Raw genomic sequence first — 21,012 nt, 5'->3', positions numbered from 1 at the left:
CATGATGCAAGATCTCAGAATCTATAAAAGGAAAGGTCAGCTTTTATTTTTGTTTATCCCTAGTTAATGAAACATTAACAAATACCGAATGATGCTGTTAGAGAATGAGTGGAACTTTATTTTCGTAATATTTCAGTTTCATATGTCTCTTTGTGACCTTGTTCAAAAGCATGTTTATACTGATGCAGCCAGGATCCTTTCATCATGGATAGTACAACATTTGACATGAATGAGAAAACCAAACAGGTGCACAGTAAGGACATCTCTGTTACTTCCCTCGCCATTTCTGAACACAAACTAATGAATAATGCTCTGATATGTTTGAAGTACAGACTACTTAGATAGTGCTGTCACTATCTGAAATTAGTAGAGATCCAGAACTCCCTCCCCTAAAGATTGTGGATGTTGGTTAACTGAAGTTTTCAAGATTAGGTGGAGAAAAGGCAGTTAAATGAATTTTAAATTAAAGATCACCAACTGGCCTGATTAAATAGTGAAGCATCTTGGTTAGAGCAGGGGTACAGAACTGAAATTGCTTTGCAATCTCTTTGCTTATGGATCTACATTAGCTGCCAGTTTGGCAAAGCCTCAAATTTGATATTTTATCCTGGTGTTCTAATGGTCATGGTCTTACCTTTCGCTAGGTTAGCTCTGTAACCTCCTCCACTGCTGCAAACCTCCGGTGATCTTTGCATTCCTTCCTTTCTATGCATTCTACCATAGTCAGCCATGTCTTTGACAGCCTAAGCTGTAAGTTTTGGAATTCCATCCTTCAATCTCACCACATCTCTACCTCCCTTTCCTCCCTTAAGATGCTGCTTAAAACGGATTTCACCTGTTCTGATGTTCATTCATGTGGTTTGGTCAAATTTTGCCTGATAACTTTCTATGAAGCACGTTTGGATGTTTTAAACTAAAGGTGCTGCATAAATGCAATTTGCTGTTGAACTGTATCTTTCTGACAACTCATATAGGGAATTATGTTTGAAAGCTAATTGGTGAAAATAATGGTACTGGTAGAAAAAGAATTACAACAATTGGGCACAGAGATCCATAAAAAGCATTGTATAAATAAATGCCATTGCAGCATAAAGTGGGCTAGCAAATTGACTTTAAATAAGAGCAGTAAACTGTACCAGTTTAGTTTTAAATAGCTTGGAATAAAAGCTATTGTCTGTTGAATAGTTCAATAACGGCATTTGGGACATGAAGATCTTACCTTCAGTTTCTGTAAAGCACTTAGTCTAGTGTAAAGGCACTGCTCTGGTAAATCCTTAGAGAGTAGGTAGCTTCCTGTTTCTTCTGGTGTTCCTTTGTTTGTCTTTTTAGGATCAATGTCTAGGTCCTATTCTCATAATATAAACAAAAAACACAAATAGATGCATGTTCAAAATTAATTCCAATAAGATTTACATGGTAACTCAGTTTCAGATGCTGCAAGTTGTCTTTCAATTTCAAATGTAAATACGAAATGTTACAAAATATTACTTCATCTGTCTGAAATCTGAATACAGTCTAAAACACAGTCGTCTACTATTATTAATAAAGGAAAAAATGCTACTTGCTGCTACTATAATACAGATATCAACACTGAAAAAATGGAAGTAGGTAAGATCTCTTTTGGTTACTGGTGACATTTCAGAGAAAGATCTGAATTTTTCATTTGGTGACATCATTAAATAAAATGAAACTGAGTGTGACATACTCCTAGGCATATGAATTAGGCAAATTAAATACACATAAACGCACACTACACAGACATTTCACCTCATTGGTACAGATATAATACATTTCTGTCGTAAAGGCATCATCGGTTTAATCTACATATTTGTGCTGAATAAGAAGTTAATCTCATTGTTCTCCAAATTGTCAGCACCAACATGGATTTGAAAGATGTTGAAAGTACTTTTGAAAGACTTTGCACAACGCAGGTATTGGAGAAATGATTTCTTCAACACAGTATGTGCATTTATAAAGAATGTGCTTGTGGTTTTGCAGACAAAATAAAGCTTCCAACATTCAAACAGATCCTTCGTAAATTATTTATATGAATTAGAATTTCTGACCAGCAAGGGTTTATTCATTGATCCTGCTCTAATAGCTGGTTGTTTCACTCTATGAGACTGTGCATCAGATAATTAATTCTTTACTATTGCAGTCTCATCTCCCATCAGGTAAATCTTTTGGCCCAACGTGCAGTATTGCTCAATTTACCCTGTAGTGGATCCGATTGCATGTTTAGCCTTACTCATAACAGTCTCATTTAGCCTGAATGGGTACCGACCCAGTTTTCTGCCTACTGAAATTAATCATGCAGGGGCAAATTAATGTACTCCCACTGGATGACAAGGAGGTCTGCTCCAGCAGCCTTGTCATAAAATGTATTTTTATTTGCACTGAATAATCATAGTTGTTAACTTGAGGGAGTTATACATCAGTTGTGCCTTGGACAGATTCTATCTGAAATATTATCCCCCATTTAGATACTGCTCCTCAGGAAAGATATATATATATTGGTCTTGTGAAGGGTTACAATACAAATTCAACAGAAATATACAAAAGTTTTAAGAGTCAAATTATGAGGAGCTTAAACAATCTTGGTTAGTGCTTCCTACAAATCAGAGGATTGGTCCAACTGAAATATTGGAGATGACAACGGGAATCAAGTGGATAGGTACATAAACAAACTGTTTCCTCTGGTGAGCATAATGTGGAGGTGCCGGTGTTGGACTGGGGTGGACAGGGTCAGAAACCTGATGTCATGTGATTTCTGACCTTGTTCTCTGGTGGGGAAATCCAGAACAAGAAGACACAACCTTAAAATTGGAGCTAGGCTACCTAAGCAAGACATTATGAATACTCTTTTTGTATAAATTGCAGCAAAGATCTGGGTCTCTCCCTCAACAAAAGTTTGTGGATACTGAGTTTATAGAAATTCTTTTCAAGACTAGATTCAATTAGTGGTCCTCATTCCTAGGACCACTAGTACTAATTTTCTTGACAGGGGGTAACATCTACCTACATCTACCCTATTAAAACACTTTCACCATTCTACCAACACCTCGGCCTTCACCTGTTTAGGTAAAAGAATCCCAACTTATTCAATTTTTCTTGATATGCAGAGCTTGGTTCTGGTAACATTCTGGTAAACCTTCTCTAGTGCCTCGCTTGAATTTTATAATGCACGCATGATAGTTTTTATGTTTTTGAGATATGCATCAATAGCATTCTATGTAATGCCCACAAACATTACTTCTATTAAAGATGTTTTGTTAACTCCCTGATACATTTCAATTTGAAACAATATTTACTGTTATCCATCCTCATGAAGATTTCTTACTCTTAACAAAAGCCTCCACAATGTCTTCAGTTATTTCCAGTTCCTAAACATATCTGACACATAGTCCTGTCTGATGTATATTTTAACAGAAAAAGTGAAATACCTGTACAATGAAAAGCTAATTATTTATTTTCCTATACTAAACACATAGCATGACAGTCTCAACCATTATATTGACAAATAAAATTCATCTATTGCTACATTATGTTACATTGCAATGTCGGTCCCGTCGTTTTGAAAGATCATTTAGCCGAAGGCAGGTTCATTAGGGCACTGAATGCTCCCAGCCAATTACATCTACTATACCCCCATCACAAAATAAGCAAATCTTTAGTAAAAAGCAATATTGAAGCACATGCCAGACTCAGATGGGGTAATGTTCTGTGTCCAGATTATCAGCAGGGAGCCTCATCCACCTTGTAAACCCACATTGTCATGTAAATATTCTGAGTAAGTGCAATCGTACCCCAGTGGGCATTCTGTCAGAGTGTTCTGATATGAACACTTTTGAAAACATTTGTGCTGGTTATCTCAAATGGGTAAGTGATTGTGTTGAAAAAAATTTACAGAAGAACTTAGCACAAAGTCAACATTAGTCAGAAAATACACTTTCCTCGATTGCTGGCAGTGTTATGATTTGAATAAATGTTAAATACACTTATTTAAACCTTGAATAAATTTGTGCTTTTAGCAATTAGACATTTGCAGTTTTCAATATTCTCCCAAAAATGTGAAAGACTTTCAATTTTCCCAACCATATACTTTCTGAACTATTTTGTCATTTATCTCTTTACAAATGTTTTGATATTTGGTTACCTTTTCTGTCTTTGCAGCTAGAATTTTTTTCTATTTTACAAGTAATGGATGTGCATTCAAATAGACATTCCATAGAACTTACTATTATATCAAATTTTATTTCTTATACTTTGCTTATCTTTCCCACCCTGAACTTCAACTGTAAAAGGGGATTAGTAGACTGATGGTTTCATATTGCATCCAATGTTCATACCATTCTGTGGCCAGTTGGTGTTGGATATCTGAACAGAATTGGGCTCATTGCCAAATCCTGCTCAGTAAGCATGCAAATTCTGCTCTGCACTTAACTCAAGGATCCATTTAAGATTGATAGCACTTCATTTGGAGGGACTTTGAATACAAGAGAACTAAGATTTCTCTTCTTTACAGATTTAAATGCCATTTCTTCTATTTTAAGATACTCAAGATGCAAAAGCAAGTGCATGTGATCATGTTTACAAAATATATTCTGCTGACTATATATTGAAATCCTCTGCTGTCACATTGCAATGTTCGCCCTGTAGTTTTGAGAGATCATTTAGCCGAAGGCAACTTCGTAAGGGCAGTGAATGCTCCCAGCCAATTACACCTCCTATACCCCCAACACAAAATAAATAAATCTTTAGTAAAAAGCAATACTGAAGCACATGTCAGACTCAGATGGGGTAATTTTCTGAGTCCAGATTATCAGAAGGGAGCTTCACCCACCTTGCTGGAAAATTGAAGGCACACAATCCACAACTTTCCATTAAATTTCTTGTATAGTGTGCCCATAATTTCTTCACAGACAACAGGAAGCATAGTACAATAGAAGCACCACTTGCTCACTAAAGGCTAACATTCCATTAGCCTTTGTGATCACCTTTACTACTTGTCCCCAACTTTTTAGATATGTGTGCACTTAAGCCACCTAAATCAGTTTGTTCCTCCGTTATTCTTACTTGTAAACAATTGAGAAAATATTAACTTTATTCCACAAGATCAGATGTGTAGTTTCCTTACATATATCACTTCACCTGTGATTGTCCCTTTGTAACTTCTGATTTCCATCTACACAACTACCTGTACCTATGTGTACTTTAGTACAAAACCCTCAATTGTTCCTCTTCCACATCAGCACCTACTTTATGATGCCCTATTTTCCTAATAATTTACTCCTAAAAGGAAAGGCTAGATTTTAAATCTGGATGAGGAGGGTGATGTGGCAATGTAGAAATTCACCTGTTGATATAACAACAACTGATTGTATTTAAATAGCTTCTTTAATGTAGTAAAGTACTCCAAGGTGCTTCACAGAAGCATTATCAAGTAAAATGTAATACTGAGCAACATAAGATGGTTTTATGCCAGATGACAAAGCTTCACCAGACACTGATGTTTAAGAATGAAAGAAAGGTAGAGAGATGGAGTGAAGGAATAGCAGTATTAATGGCCTCAGTATTAAAAGTGATATACCCAAAAGGCCAGGAACGGAGGAGCAGCCAGATCTTGGAGACTGGAAGAGGTTAGAGGGATAAGAAGTGGGAAAGGCACAGACAGATTTGAAAAGCCAGGGCACAAATTTTAAAAGAGGCATTGTTTAATGAGGAGCCAATGTAAGGTAGTAAGCACAGGGTAAACATGCAAGTCTAGGATATAGAAAATAGACAAAGGATATTTTAATGCTCAGACATCAAAAGCACGTTGTTGCCCACTTCACTTCAGTTCAATTTGCAGAACCAAGAATTCAACTACCTGCCCAACACAACATTATAACTCATGCCACTTAAACCATGCTAGTGTAAACAACCGTCCAGTGCAGCAGCGAATTACTTTTGGGAAAAAAAAAACAAATTTTACCAGTGGAAAATCTGTGACATATGCCTCGCACATCATAATTCCTTTTGGTTTCTTCACAATACGCGTGTAAATTATCATGACATTTGAAAATTCAGCAGCAAAACCTAGTTGAATTTGGACACCGCAGTCAAACTCAAGCCACATACTTTCAGGTAGCTCTGAAAACACAAATTTCAGTTGGCAGTTAATGACTGGTAGACATATATGTACTTTTCAATTTCATAATGTGAAAATGACATGAGATTGTAGGAGCACAAATACATAAAACAAGCCATAGAGCTGGATGAACACAGCAGGCCAAGCAGCATCAGAGGAGCAGGAAAGCTGACGTTTCGGGCCTAGACTATCTCTGAAACAAGCCACTCGTGTTGCCTACCGCTTCTAAACAGCAGTGCTGCCTTCAGTGCTTCAGTGCCCTGCCTGCCTCTTCCAGCCTTTGCTTTATACTTAATGCTACATTTCACCTGCTTTCTACACAATCGTCACATATAATGCACCTTCAACAAACCTTGACTCTTGAATCTCTCTTTTTCCTTCAGCTTAACTAACATTCTTGCATGATAAAGCAACCCTTGGAGTTTGTTCACTCCAAGTGACTACAGAAATGTGAGGTGCTACATTTCGGTTGGGCAAATCAGAGCAGGACTAAGAAACTTAATGGTAAGGTCCTGGGGAGTGTTGCGAACAAAGAGACCTTGGAGTGCAGGTTCATAGATCCTTGAAAGTACAGTTGCATGTAGACAGCGTAGTGAAGAGGGTGTTTTGTATGCTTGCCTTTATTGGTCAGTGCATTGAGTATAGGAGTTGGGAAGTCAGGCTGTACAGGATTTTGATTGGGCCACTTTCGGAATACTGTGTTCAATTTTGGTCTCCCTGCTATAGGAAAGATGTTGTGAAACTTGGAAGGGTTCAGAAAAGTCTTACAAGGATGTTGCCAGGGTTGGAGGGTTTGAACTATAGGGAGAGTTTGAATAGGCTGGAGCTATTTTCCCTGGATCATCAGAGGCTGAGGGGTGACCATACAGAAGTTTGTAAAATCATGATGGGTATGGATAAGGTGAATAGTCAAGGTCTTTTCCCCAAGATAGGGGATTCCAAAACTAGAGGGCATGGGTTTAAAGTGAGAGGGGAAAGATTTAAAAAGAACCTAAGGGGCAATGTTTTCCTGCAGATGGTGGTGTGTGTATGGAATGAACTGCCAGAGGAAGTGGTGGAGGCTGGTACAGCTGCAACATTTAAAAGGCATCGGTATGGCTTTATGAATAGGAAGAGTTTAGAAGGATATGGGCCAAATGCTGGCAAACGGGACTAGATTAATTTAGAATGGTTGGCATGGACGAGTTGTACCGAAGGGTCTGTTTCCATGCTGTACTACTCAATGACTCTAAGTGGAGAACACTACACATGTTCAACTTAAAGCCATTGATTGCATTTGGTTTTATTCACTTGTCGAAATCAGTCTACAAGCTAAAGTTTATGACAGGAACAGAATTATCTTCATCTACCATTCTTCACAGAATTCAATTAGATTAGCGAGACAGCATCAAAATTAACAAATATCATGCTCAGAATCCCTAATAGCTGCTGAACTTTCCAAGTGATCTAAATCATTACCTTCCACAAGCTATTTTTCTAACCAGCATTAAATTCACATAATTAGAAGGATCTGATTTCTGACTCTTCTTGAATAAGACAACATAAGCCACATTTCAGCCTACAGCAATCAATCCAGAACTTAATTAGTTATTAAATATAAAAGCCAGTAACTGATATACATTTCCTTTGAAATCCAGTGAAAAATGGAATTGGGTGCTCCAGTGTAATTAACCTTGACATAACTAATCTTAGCTGAAGTTTCTGTAGTTTAAATTTTTGTAGCAACTTTAGCAATACACTATTCAGACAATAAACTTGTTTGTATTTTCCTTTGCAAATTTCGCAGATAAACAAAAATAAAGGAACATTTGAGGAAAGTGTGATTATGATCCTGATGCATTGCAATATACACAGAAGTGACTTAAACATGACATGAGAGGCAATGGCCTAGTGTATTCTTACTGGACTGTTAATCCAGACACCCAGGTAATGTTCTGGGGGACCTGGGTTCAAATCCTGTCATGGCAGATGGTAGAATTTGAATTCAATTAAAATAAAATCTGGAATTAAGAGTCGACTGATGACCGAGAATCCATTGCCAATTGTCGGAAAAACCCATTGGGATTCACTAATGTCCTGTAGGGAAGGAAAGCGTCATCTTTACCTAGTCTGGCCTACATGTGACTCCAGACCCACAGCAATGTGGTTGACTCTCAACTGCTCTCTGGGCAGTTAGGGATGGGCAATAAATGCTGGCCTAGCCAGCAATGCCTGCATCCCATGAATGAATAAGAAAAAATTACCATTGAAGGACAAGGACACATGTGAACACTACCAACTCCAAGCTCCCTTTCAAGACACACACCATCCTGACTTGGTACTATATTACCATTGCTTCACTACCAATGAGTCAAAATTGTGGAACTCTTTTCCTAACAACACAGTATGTGTCCTTACACCAGATATACTGCAGTGGTTCAAGAGACAGCCCAGCACCAATCTCTCAAGAGCAGTTAGGGATGGGCAATAAATGCTTTCAGCAATGCTCACATCCGATGAAAGAATCAAACAAATGTGAAAATAAGACCCACCTTCAGACTATCTTGACCCTCTTGATTCACGCCAGTATTTATGCTTGTTTTTATGCCAGATTGGCTGTAGTTGAAACATTAATCAGATGAGAGTTACTTGCTTTTTTTCAGTTTTTTGTTTCATGTTCTAGTAATTGCAACAACGTCAGCCAGGTGGACGTCATAGGATAGGAGTTCCCTGATCGGGGCTGTTAATCTGGTCCAATCAGGGAGATCTGGCTGACAGATATAAACAGGAGTGTCAGAAGTTCTGAGATAACACAGTGTGGAGCTGGAGGAACACAGCAGGCCAGGCAGTAGAGGAGCAGGAAAGTTAACGTTTCAGGTCCCGAACCGAAAAGTCAGCTTTTCTGCTCCTCTGATCCTCTGATACTACCTGGCTTGCTGTGTTCCTCTAGCTCCACACTGTGTTATCTCTGACTGCAGTATCTGCAGTTCTGACTATCCTATCAGAGGTCACTCTGTTCACTCTGAGAGCTGGGACTGAGAAAGCCAGACCAATGTCAAATACTATGCACATATAGGTAGGTTCTTTACTCAGAGAGTGGTAGGGGCGTGGAATGCATTGCCGGAGAGGGTAGTGGAGTCGACCTCATTAGGGGCATTTAAGCGGCTATTAAATAGGCATACGGATGGTAATATAAGGTAGGGGTGGAGGTTAGATAGACCTTAGGATTAGGGTAAAAGTTCGGCACAACATCGTGGACCGAAGGGCCTGTACTGTGCTGTACTGTTCTATGTTCTATATAAATAAATGTTGACATGGTGACGGCATTCTGGCCTCTGTGCAGTTATTTCACATGTGATGTGGGCATCACTGACTTGTCAGCATCTATTGCCATCTTTCATTTCTTTTCAGAATGTCGGGGACAGAGCATTGAGTTGCCTCCTTGAACTGCTGCAGTCGTTGGGGTCTAGTCATGACCACAATGCAGTTAGCAAGTGAGGTTTCATTCTTTATCTTAGACTTCATACCAGTATGTACAACAGAGTGGCTTGCTAGGCAATCCCAGAGGGCAGTCAATAGTCAAACATGTGATTATGGGTCTTGAGTCACATAAAAGCCAGACCAATTAAGGACAGCAACTCTTTTTCCAGAAAGTGAACCAGATGGATTTTGCAACAGTAGACAATGGCCTTGCCATCACCATCAGATGAGTGTGAATTGTAGATTTATTAACGGAATTTAAATGCCACTAACTCCAATAGACAGTGGCAGCATTAGCCTAGGTCCTGGATTACTAGTCCGGTGACATTACCACTGTGCGACTGCCTCCTCATTAGACTGAAAAGCATCACTGAAGAAATGTACAACATTTCCTGCAGTCATCTTAAACCCAACTCAAATAGGAGAAAACAATACCACCACTAGTACTGCTACTTTTACACTAAGAGGAAAATCTACCAAACTGACTTTAAAAAGTAACCAATAACAAGCCTATTACAGAACTCCCTTTGCTTACTTCTTCACTTGAGCTTTTTAGTTTGAGATACCAGGGGTAGGCTTTACATTCCCAGTGCAGTGTTTGTGCAGCAAGAGTGTACATGGGGAGTTCAAGTCCAAAAATCAGCTTGCCTTTGTAAGATTCTCCATCCTCAGTACAGAAACTTGTGCAAGGAGTGTGCAAATATTCGCCACACAAAGCTCTGAGCTGACAGAACTGGTTTGTGAAATCTAAACCGTTCCCTAACCCGCCCAATCGGTTGCAGATTGTAAGCATTCCTCCACTGGCTCAGCTATCATGTTTATTGCACACTTGAAATAACTCAACAATAACAAGAGCTGCCACAAACTGGGCTACAATCCAATTCTCCACTGAGCTATTGCCAGAGATGAGAAATATGTTACCGTGGGCCTTTGCCCACTGCAGGTTGCGTGCCAGCGATTCAGCAGAGCAGCCTGATGAATGGATTGGGTCAGTCAAGGCTCTCTTCTCACAGAGACTGCTGCGAATTTCCAGAGCTTGTTTTCCTTTCGTGAGGTCACATTTTCCCATGTCTGCAATTTAAAACATCAGGACTGCATTAAGATGAGAAAGTACGACACCATACGTGAAAATAATTACAACCGAATCAATTAAATCCTCTATAAGCAACAAAACTGGTAGCATCTGAAAATTGATGTTAGCACCCTTCATTTGAACTGGAAACAGTAGGAAGATGAGTCCAAAACTTCAATAAGTCATTTTTAAAAAATTACAAATTACGCTTGTCCATTCCTCTCAATACAACCTTCCAATTGGCAAATAAAGTACTATGTAGGAAAACATGAAATTTAGTCAAGCATTTGATTGTGGATCTTTGGAACGCAGTGGGGTCTAGTTGTCCTAGTGCAAGAATTATGTACAGTTAGTATGCAGGTACAGCAAGTAATTAAGAAAGCTAATAAATGTTATTGTTCATTGTTAAGGGAATTGAATACAAAAGTAACTCGGTCATGTTTCAGTTATAAAGGGCATTGGTGAGGCTGCATCTGAGTACTGTGCACAGTCACCTTATTTAAGGAAGGATGTAAACACACTGGAGGCAGTTTAGAGGAAGTTTACACAGAATGACCAGGTTGGACAGGCTGGGTGTCTATCCATTGGAGTTCAGATGTGTAACATACAGCTTGACTAAAATGTATAACAGTCTGAGAGGTCTCAACAGGCTGGATGTGGACGGACAGGTTAGGGAGGCAGGGACGAGCTGGGCTGGTTTTGGGATGCGGCCCACCTCCCTAACCTGTCCTCCCACCTATCCACTCCTCCCACCTCAAGCCCCAGCCCCACCTCCTACCTACCAGCCTCATCCCGCATCCTTGACCTGTCCGTCCTCCCGGGACTGACCTATCCCCATCATACCTCCCCACCTACACTCACCTTTACTGGCTCCATCCCCGCCTCTTTGACCCGTCTGTCTCCTCTCCACCTATCTGCTCCTTTATCCATCTTCCAACCGCCTCCCCCTCTCTCTCTATTTATTTCAGAACCCCCATCCCTTCCCCCATTTCTGAAGAAGGGTCCAGACCCGTAACGTCAGCTCTACTGCTCCTCTGATATTGCTTGGCCTGCTGTGTTCATCCAGCTCTAAACCATGTGATCTCAGATTCTCCAGCGTCGGCAGTTCCCACTATCTCTGAATCGAGAGTACTGTGAGCAGTTTTGGTTCCCTTATTTGAGAAAATATAGAATTTCACTGGAAGCAGTTCAGAGAACATTCACTAGGATGATCTCTGGCATGCATGGATTGTCTTATGAACAAAGGTTAAACAGTTTGGGACTCTGCTCACTGGAGTTTAGAAGAATGGGAGGTAATCTCATTGAAACATATCATACTCTTAAGGGGCTTGATAAGGTAAATACTGAGAGGCTGTTTCCCCTCATGGGAGAGTCTAGGATGAGAGGGTACCATCTCAGAACAACGGGGTACCAATTTAAGACTGACATGAGGAGCAATTCTTTTCTCTCCAAGGGTTGAGTGTCTTTGGAACTGCCTGTAACAAAGTTGTTGGGGCAGAGTCCATGTGCATATTTAAGGCTGAGATAAATAGACAGATTCTTGATCAGTAAGGGAGTTACAGGGAAAGTGCAGGAAAGTGGATGTGAGCAATGTTGGATCAGCCAATCCACCTAACCTGCACATCTTTGGACTGTGGGAGGAAACTGCAGCACCTGGTGGAAACTCACGCAGACATGGGGAGAATGTTCAAATTCCACACAGACAGTCACACAAGGCTGGAATTGAATCTGGGTCCCTGGCGCGGTGAGGCAGCAGTGCTTATCACTGAGCCACCGTGCCACCTCTGTAGTTGAGAAAAAAACCTTTTTAACATAATAAAGCAATTACCTTCAGCAACTCTGTCAAGCAACACTGTGATTTTTTCATCCTCTAACAGGCGTTCCTTTAGAAATTTCATAAATATGCCATTTGCTAATCCGAAATGCTGAATTTCAAACGCTTCTGCACCTTGACATCTTCAAATATAGAAAATAGACAATTATATTGCCTTTCATTACTTTTAGCAGACAGTTTATAAACCTCCAACAGTAGTTACATGGTTAGATATAGCACTAAACAAAGATTACTTTGTTTGAGATAACAAGGTGTAGAGCTGGATGAACACAGCAGGCCAAGCAGCATCAGAGGAGCAGGAAGGCTGACGTTTCAGGCCTAGACCCTTCTTCAGAAATGGGGGAGGGGAAGGGGGTTCTGAAATAATTAGGGAGAGAGGGGGAGGCGGATAGAAGATGGATAGAGGAGAAGATAGGTGGAGAGGAAACGGACAGGTCAGAGAGGTGGGGATGGAGCCAGTAAAGGTGAGTGTACGTGGGGAGTTAGGGAGGAGATAGGTCAGTCCAGGGAGTACGGACAGGTCAAGGAGGCGGGATGAGGTTAGTAGGTAGGAGACGGGAGTGGGGCTTGAGGTGGGAGGAGGGGATAGGTGGGAAGAAGGACAGGTTAGGGAGGCAGGGACGAGCTGGGCTGGTTTTGGGATGCGGTTGGAGGAGGGGAGATTTTGAAGCTTGTGAAATCCACATTGATACCATTGGGCTGCAGGGTTCCCAAGCGGAATATGAGTTGCTGTTCCTGCAACCTTCGGGTGGCATCATTGTGGCACTGCAGGAGGCCCAGGATGGACATGTCGTCTGAGGAATGGAGGGGGAGTTGAAATGGTTCACGATTGGGAGGTGCAGTTGTTTAGTGCAAACCGAGCATAGGTGTTCTGCAAAGCGGTCCCCAAGCCTCCGCTTGGTTTCCCCGATGTACAGGAGGCCACAACGGGAACAGCGGATGTAGTATACCACATTAGCAGATGTGCAGGTGAACATCTGCTTGATGTGGAAAGTCTTCTTGGGGCCTGGGATGGGGGTGAGGGGGGAGGTGTAGGGGCAGGTGTAGCACTTCCTGCGGTTGCAGGGAGAAGTGCCAGGTGTGGTGGGGCTGGAGGGGAGTGTGGAGTGGACAAGGGAGTCATGGAGAGAGTGGTCCCTCCGGAAAGCAGATAATGGTGGGGTGGGAAAAATGTCTTTGGTGGTGGGGTTGGATTGCAGATGGCAGAAGTGTTGGAGGATGATGCGTTGAATCCGGAGGTTGGTGGGGTGGTACGTGAGGATGAGGGGGATTTTGTTTTGGTTGTTATTGCGGGGAGGGAGTGTGAGGGATGAGTTGGGTGAAATGCAGGAGACACGGTCGAGGGCGTTCTCGACCACTGAGGGGGGGGAAGTTACGGTCCTTGAAAAACGAGGACATCTGAGATTTATGGGAGTGGAATGCCTCATCCTGGGAGCAGATGCGGCGGAGGCGAAGGAATTGGGAATAGGGGATGGCATATTTGCAGGAAGGTGGGTGGGAGAAGGTGTATTCTAGGTAGCTGTGGGAGTCGGTGGGCTTAAATGGATATCGGTTTCTAGGTGGTTGCCAGAGACGGAAACAGAGAGGTCCAGGAAGGAGAGAGAGGTATCAGAGATGGTCCAGGTGAACTTAAGGTTGGGGTGGAAGGTGTTGGTGAAGTGGATGAACTGTTTGAGCTCCTCATGGGAGCACAAGGCGGCGCCGATACAGTCATCAATGTAACAGAGGAAGAGGTGGAGTTTAGGGCCAGCGTAGCTACGGAAGAGGGATTGTTCCACGTAACCTACAAAGAGGCAGGCATAGCTTGGGCCCATGTGGGTACCCATGGCCACCCCGTCTGTCTGTAGGAAGTGGGAGGAATTGAAAGAGAAGTTGTTGAGGGTGAGGATGAGTTCGGCTAAGCGGATGAGGGTGTCAGTAGAGGGGGACTGGTCGGGCCTGCGGAACAGGAAGAAGCAGAGGGCCTTTAGGCCATCTGTATGGGGAATGCAGGTGTATAGGGACTGGACGTCCATGGTAAAGATGAGCTGCTGGGGACTCGGGAATTGGAAGTTCTGGAGGAGGTGGAGGGCGTGGGTGGTGTCACGGACGTAGGTAGGGAGTTCCTGGACCAAGGGGGAGAAAATGGAGTCGAGATAGGTGGAAATAAGTTCGGTGGGGCAGGAGCAGGCGGAGACAATGGGTCAACCAGGGCAGTCAGGTTTGTGGATTTTGGGAAGGAGATCGAAGCGAGCAGTGCGAGGTCGGGGAACGATGAGGTTGGAGGCCGTGGGTGGGAGGTCACCTGAGGTGCTGAGGTTGTGGATGGTTTGCGAGATGATGGTTTGGTAGTCGGGGGTCATGATCAAGGGGGCGGCAGATGGTGGTGTCGGAGAGTTGGTGCCTGGCCGCGGCGATGTTGAGGTCAGTGCGCCATACTACAACTGCACCTCCCTTGTCCGCAGGTTTTATGGTGAGGTTGGGATTGGAGTGGAGGGAGCGGAGGGCTGCACGTTCTGTGGGGGAGAGGTTGGAGTGGGTGAGAGGGGTGGAGAGGTTGAGGCGATTGATGACACGACGGCAGTTGGAGATGAAGAGGTCGAGGGAGGGTAGGAGGCCTTGGGGTGGTGTCCAGGAGGAGGGGGTGTGTTGGAGGCAGGAGAAGGGGTCAGTAGAGGGAGGGTTAGGCTCACGGTTGAAGTAGTAAGTGCGGAGGTGGAGGCGGCGGAAAAACTGTTCAACGTCCAAGCGTGAGCAGTATTCGTTGATGTGTGGGTGGAGGGGGACAAAGGTGAGCCCTTTACTGAGGACTGACCGTTCGTCCTCGGTAAGGGGGAGGTCTTGGGGGATGGTGAAGACTTGGCACGGCTGGGTGCTACTGTCTCCTCTGGAGCTGCTGGCTGTGGAGGCGATGGGCGGAGTGACGTTGGCGTCGGTGGTGGGCCGTGCGGCGTCGGCTATGGGCGGAGTTGCGTCGGCGGTGGCGGTGGGCGGAGTTGCATCGGCTTTGGTGGTGGGCGGAGCTGCGTCGGCAGTGGGCGGAGCGGGGTAGGCGGCGGCAGCAGCTGTGATAGTAGGTGTGTCCTCAGTGTCTGTGGTGTTGGCCTGGGAAATGGAGGCAGTGGCATCAGCAGCGGTGTCGATGGCATTCGCTGTCCCGGAAGTGGTATACCCAGCGGCAGAGGATGTGACGTTATCCGTGGGTGCCCCGACAGTGACCACGTGGCCAATGGCGGCGGGCACATTGTGGGGAAGGTCCTGTGTACAGCTGGGGATTTGGGAGGTGGAGGAAGCCCATTTTGGGTGGTAGGCACCAGTAAGTTTACTGTACTTATGGTTTTTCGTGTCCAATAAAGCTGAGTGGAATTGTGAGTTCAGGTTGTGGATCCTACGAAGAATAAAAAACAGGAGAGGTCCTTTGTAGGTCTGAGAGAGGGAGGCTCTGAGCTGGGGTAGGTTTGATTGTCGTGCCTGGAGATGCCGGCGCATTGCTGCGAGTGTGTGTTTCAGGAGTCGCAGGGAGAAACACTTCTGAAGGATCTCAATGTTCTGAATGTAGACATTGTCACGGTTGGGGCCAAATTGGGAAGGCCTGAATGTGGACTGTAGTCCATTGGGGATGATCTGGTTCCGTAGGCAGGTACTAAGAAAGGTGATGTGGCTGTAGTACCTGGTTTGCTTCAGGACATGGTCGAGCAGTTTCAAGGCCGAAGAGATTACGAGAGAATTGCAGTGGGAGAGAGATCCCCTGAGGTTTGTCCAGAGGGAGGAGGGTAACTTCTTCAGGGTAGGCATCCTTAGAAGAGGCTTCACAGTGGGGTTAAAATTGTATCAGAGATAGTAGGAACTGCAGATGCTGGAGAATCTGAGATAACAAGGTGTCGAGCTGGATGAACACAGCAGGCCAAGCAGCATCAGAGGAGCAGGAAAGCTGACGTTTCGGGCCTAGACCCTTCTTCAGAAATGGGGGAGGGGAAGGGGGTTCTGAAATAAATAGGGAGAGAGGGGGAGGCGGATAGAAGATGGATAGAGGAGAAGATAGGTGGAGAGGAGACAGACAGACGGTGATGGAGCCAGTAAAGGTGAGTGTAAGTGGGGAGGTAGGGAGGAGATAGGGCAGTCCAGGGAGGCCGAACAGGTCAAGGGGGCGGGATGAAGTTAGTAGGTGGGAGGAGGGGATAGGTGGGAGGAAGGACAGGTTAGGGAGGCAGGGACAAGCTGGGCTGGTTTTGGGATGCAGTAGGAGGAGGGGAGATTTTGAAGCTTGTGAAATCCATTGGGCTGCAGGGTTCCCAAGCGGAATATGAGTTGCTGTTCCTGCAACCTTCGGGTGACACCGTTGTGGCACTGCAGGAGGCCCAGGATGGACATGTCATCTGAGGAATGGGAGGGGGAGTTGAAATGGTTCACGATTGGGAGGTGCAGTTGTTTAGTGCAAACCGAGCGTAGGTGTTCTGCAAAGCAGTCCCCAGGCCTCCGCTTGGTAGAGGAGGCCACAACGGGAACAGCGGATACAGTATATCACGTTAGCAGATGTGCAGGTGAACATCTGCTTGATGTGGAAAGTCTTCTTGGGGCCTGGGATGGGGGTGAGGGGGGAGGTGTAGGGGCAGGTGTAGCACTTCCTGCGGTTGCAGGGAAAAGTGTTGGGTGTGGTGGGGCTGGAGGGGAGTGTGGAGCGGACAAGGGAGTCACGGAGAGAGTGATCCCTCCGGAAAGCAGATAAGGGTGGGGAGGAAAAAATGTCTTTGGTGGTTGGGTCGGATTGCAGATGGCAGAAGTGTTGGAGGATGATGCGTTGGATGCGGAGGTTGGTGGGGTGGTACGTGAGGACGAGGGGGATTCTGTTTTGGTTGTTATTGCGGGGAGAGGGTGTGAGGGGATGAGTTTGATTCATTCATGGAATGTGGATGCTACTGACCAGGCCAGAATTTATTGCCATCCCTAAATGCCTGGAAGACAGTTAAAAGTCAACCAGATTGTTGGGAGTCTGGATTCACATGAAGACCAGACTAGATAAAGACAGCAGTTTCCTTCCTTAATGGGCATTAGCAAACCCAGAAGAGTTTTTTAACAGCAATCAGCAGGGGTTACATGATTGTGATTAGATTAGCTTTATTTTTAAATTTCAGCTTCTTACTGATTTCAAATTTCACCATCTGACTGGCATGATTTGAACTCATGTCCTCAGAATATTAGCTTAAGGTTCTGGATTGCAAGTCTAATGACTGCTAGTCTATTGAAGCCTGTAATCAGAGTAATGTCAAAATCAAAACAGACTTTAGTTTTCCTATACACTGCACTGATCACATTGGTAAAGGGGACTAGATTGGCCCAAATTTAAATTCATAAGTTGATGGGCAAAAAGGCAACACAAGGAAATATGTTTACATCAAGAGGAGTTAGGATTTGGAATGCACTTTTTCCCTGAGATTTTGGGAGGTACAGATTCACATTGGTGTTAAAAAAGTTCAGATAAACACAAAAAAATGGGGACGTATAGAATTGATGGACTTTCTCTTGCATAGAACTGGTGCAGACTGAATGGGCTGAACGGCCCCATTCTGAGCTGCACTATTCTATTCCATAGGACCTTCCATAGAAACCCATCATGAAGGTGCTTGACAGAAACTGTTGAGGCTCAGAAGAAAGGATGGGATTAAGGACTGGGAACAGGAGATGCACCAGAGCCCATGACTTCTCTCCCTCACCTTGAATTCTAGAATTTAGATTAATGAGAGGCAATCTCTTTGAAACAGAAGATTCGGATACACTTAATATGGAGTAGCAGAGGTTTTTTCTACTAGTTCGGGAATCTAGAAAATGTTGTTGGGGGGGGAGGTGGAGTTTCTGAATGACCTTATGTAGGACTCATACAAGGAGAAATTCCTTCACTTAGAGGAGTTGTGAAGTTTTGGAATTGTTTAGCCCAGATGGTTGTTCATTGCTGCATCAGAGAATATATTTAACATAGTTTTGATCTCTCAGGAAATCAAGGGAATATGAGTGTGGCTGGAACACCGAATTGAGACAGGAAATCAGGATTGCATAAGATGGTACAGCAAGCTCAAATGACTGTATGGTTTACTTCTGCTGCAATTTGTTGTTTTCCAGTCTTAAACTAAATTATTTGCTTATACCAGATAGAAACATAGGAGATTAATGGTGTAAGAGGAGACCATTTGGCCCACTGGGTCTGCGCTGACCAAAGAAGGAGCCATGGTCCACCTCCAGTTTACAATAAGTGTGCACTTTCCACAATGTTGGATGCTTACCACGTCATCTAGCAGCAAAAAAAAAGTGCTGTACATTATAATTTCTATATGCTTTTGTATTCAACATCATGATTCGCAGAAATGTCAGAAAATTCATCATAACATTGATCATTTGTCCAGCAACAGGAAGATTAAATATTGAATTCCACACATCATACTTCCTCTTTTAAAATTTGTGTACTACTTTCGAGCTCTATAGATGTCTATTATTTCTGCACCATCACAAATACAAGATTTTAAAGTATTGTAATGGGTTGGCATTATCTTTACTTTAGATGAAATGGTAGATTGGATGAAGTCATATGACCTGCTATGAACTCTGCCCACCAACAAGCCTGTGTGGCTTAATTGTTAAAATTTGAAAATGTTTGTCTTACTGGGAAGAAGATGCAAACTGTGTACTGACAGCCGATAGACTGTCAAAATTCTAAGTGGATTTCAGAACATTAAGTTCAAATTATAATCCCTTACCAAATTGAGCATTTAATTTCAAGATAGAATAGGATTTGGAGTCTAAAGAATACTAATTGGCATTTTACCTTGATTCAAGGCCCATTTGATTCACTTTGCCATGAAGATGGGATGTGGGGATTAGACTTCATAGGAAATCATGGTAATGATTGATTTATTAATTTGCTTAAAATATCACTAAACTTCACAGTGAAAATCTGCAAGACTAAAATGAGGTGGGAGAGAGATAGCAGGAAGATAAAGGCAGAAACATTCTACGGTTCACCACACAAGAAATTGATCGAGAGTTCATGCTTAGATTAAAGAGACTAAATTCATGAGAAATTGAACAAAAGTAGAAGATTCACCTAACTTTGGCCAGAAGGATAGATTTCCTGGTTATCCAGCATACTGAAAGTCACTTCAAATAAAGTCAGTTCAATAATTAGAAATTACAGTTGGAAAAGGAAAAGAAATCAAGCAAACCACGTGAAACTAAAAATCACCATGGACTGGTTTTAGGAACAGTGCATCTCCTTAAGGAGCAGCATAAAACATAACCCAAAGGGAGGTATTTGGTTGTTTTGACTACTAAATGGGAGATCTCTTCTGTTGTTTAGTGTATATAGATTGACTACTAGTGTTCAGGCAATTTGATTTTAGTTTGTTATAGGTTATGAGAATTTGAATTACTTTTCAAAGTCATCTGTCTCCACAGGGAACATAGCAACATTTAAATAAATTCAATAACTCAGCATTTGCAAAATGTAAAGGTGACAGAAATTCTGTTTCCAAACCACAGCTGGTTCTAATCGCACATTTTTAAGAAAAACCAAACAGTGAAACTTATTTGGAGCTTGGATGCTTTTGACTTTCATTTGCTTAAATTTTGCAATTTCAAGAGAAAAGTCAGGATGACTTTATAAAATTCTATGGAATGTGAACTTGCATCAGGACAGACAAATGCTTACGTTGCGTATCCAAAAACAATATTTGCTGTAACTTTTAAGGCCTCCATATTTGGAATGGTGTCATCATGCATGTTCCTGCAAACACAGAAACAGGTAGATTATTACTCACAGTGTGTTATACCCCCATTAGCCCCTCACCATGCACTGTACCCATGTTCCCTCCCTGTGTAGAGACTAACCATAGGATATTGTCACAGGCCCAGCTAAGACCAGTTCATTCAGCACAGACCAAGAAGTGACAGACTTTCTTGGTTTTTATAAAACCAGAAAGATGCATTTAATCACTAACCATTTCTACTCCTCTTTTTCCTGGTACCAAAGAACCTCCTGAATTGTGAGGGAAGTTGAATGATTGCCACTTAGCTGTTGAAATGTCACTCTGACACCAGTATTTGTGGCTTTAATTTTCTATTGTGTCCTCTGCTCACCATAGCAGCTCTCTACGGAAGCATAGATAAGATTGAGATCTCAACACATGGACCACTAGAAATACAAATTTATCACCTCTTGGCCTGATGAGGTTGACTAGCAGAAACGAGAAATAAAATGAGTGAAGGCATTTGTGAATTAAGAAAATAGTTGTTAGAAATAAATGTTTCTCTAGTTCTAGCTGAATAGATTAGCACTTTTAATAAATCTGGGACAGGTTGTTAATTATTAGAGTAGGCCCCCTAAATCTATGCCAGTTCAAACTATATGGACAACTCACTATCACAGCTGTAGTAGGAACTGCAGATGCTGGAGAATCCGAGACAACAAGGTGCAGGGCTGGATGAACACAGCAGGCCAAGCAGCATCATAGGAGCAGAGAGGCTGACGTTTCGGGCCTAGACCCTTCATCA

At 42.9% G+C, this 21,012-nt stretch overlaps 1 protein-coding gene across 1 annotated transcript in view; it reads right to left on the bottom strand.

Moving 5' to 3' along the window:
* The window catches only part of LOC109916622 (MALT paracaspase 1), a 99,731-nt gene that overhangs the window by 8,010 nt on the left and 70,709 nt on the right, over positions 1-21,012 (bottom strand). The window contains exons 11-15 of the mRNA XM_048604224.1: positions 20,171-20,245; positions 12,490-12,617; positions 10,511-10,660; positions 5,975-6,132; positions 1,220-1,345 (exon numbers count right to left, since the gene is read on the bottom strand). Coding sequence (XP_048460181.1) covers positions 1,220-1,345; positions 5,975-6,132; positions 10,511-10,660; positions 12,490-12,617; positions 20,171-20,245 — 637 coding nt within the window. The remainder of the gene's footprint in view (positions 1-1,219; positions 1,346-5,974; positions 6,133-10,510; positions 10,661-12,489; positions 12,618-20,170; positions 20,246-21,012) is intronic.

The sequence above is a fragment of the Rhincodon typus genome, chromosome 1, assembly GCF_021869965.1.
Source record: "Rhincodon typus isolate 14 chromosome 1, sRhiTyp1.1, whole genome shotgun sequence".
Classification (NCBI taxonomy): domain Eukaryota; kingdom Metazoa; phylum Chordata; class Chondrichthyes; order Orectolobiformes; family Rhincodontidae; genus Rhincodon; species Rhincodon typus.
This window is presented reverse-complemented; position numbering and strand designations above follow the sequence as displayed.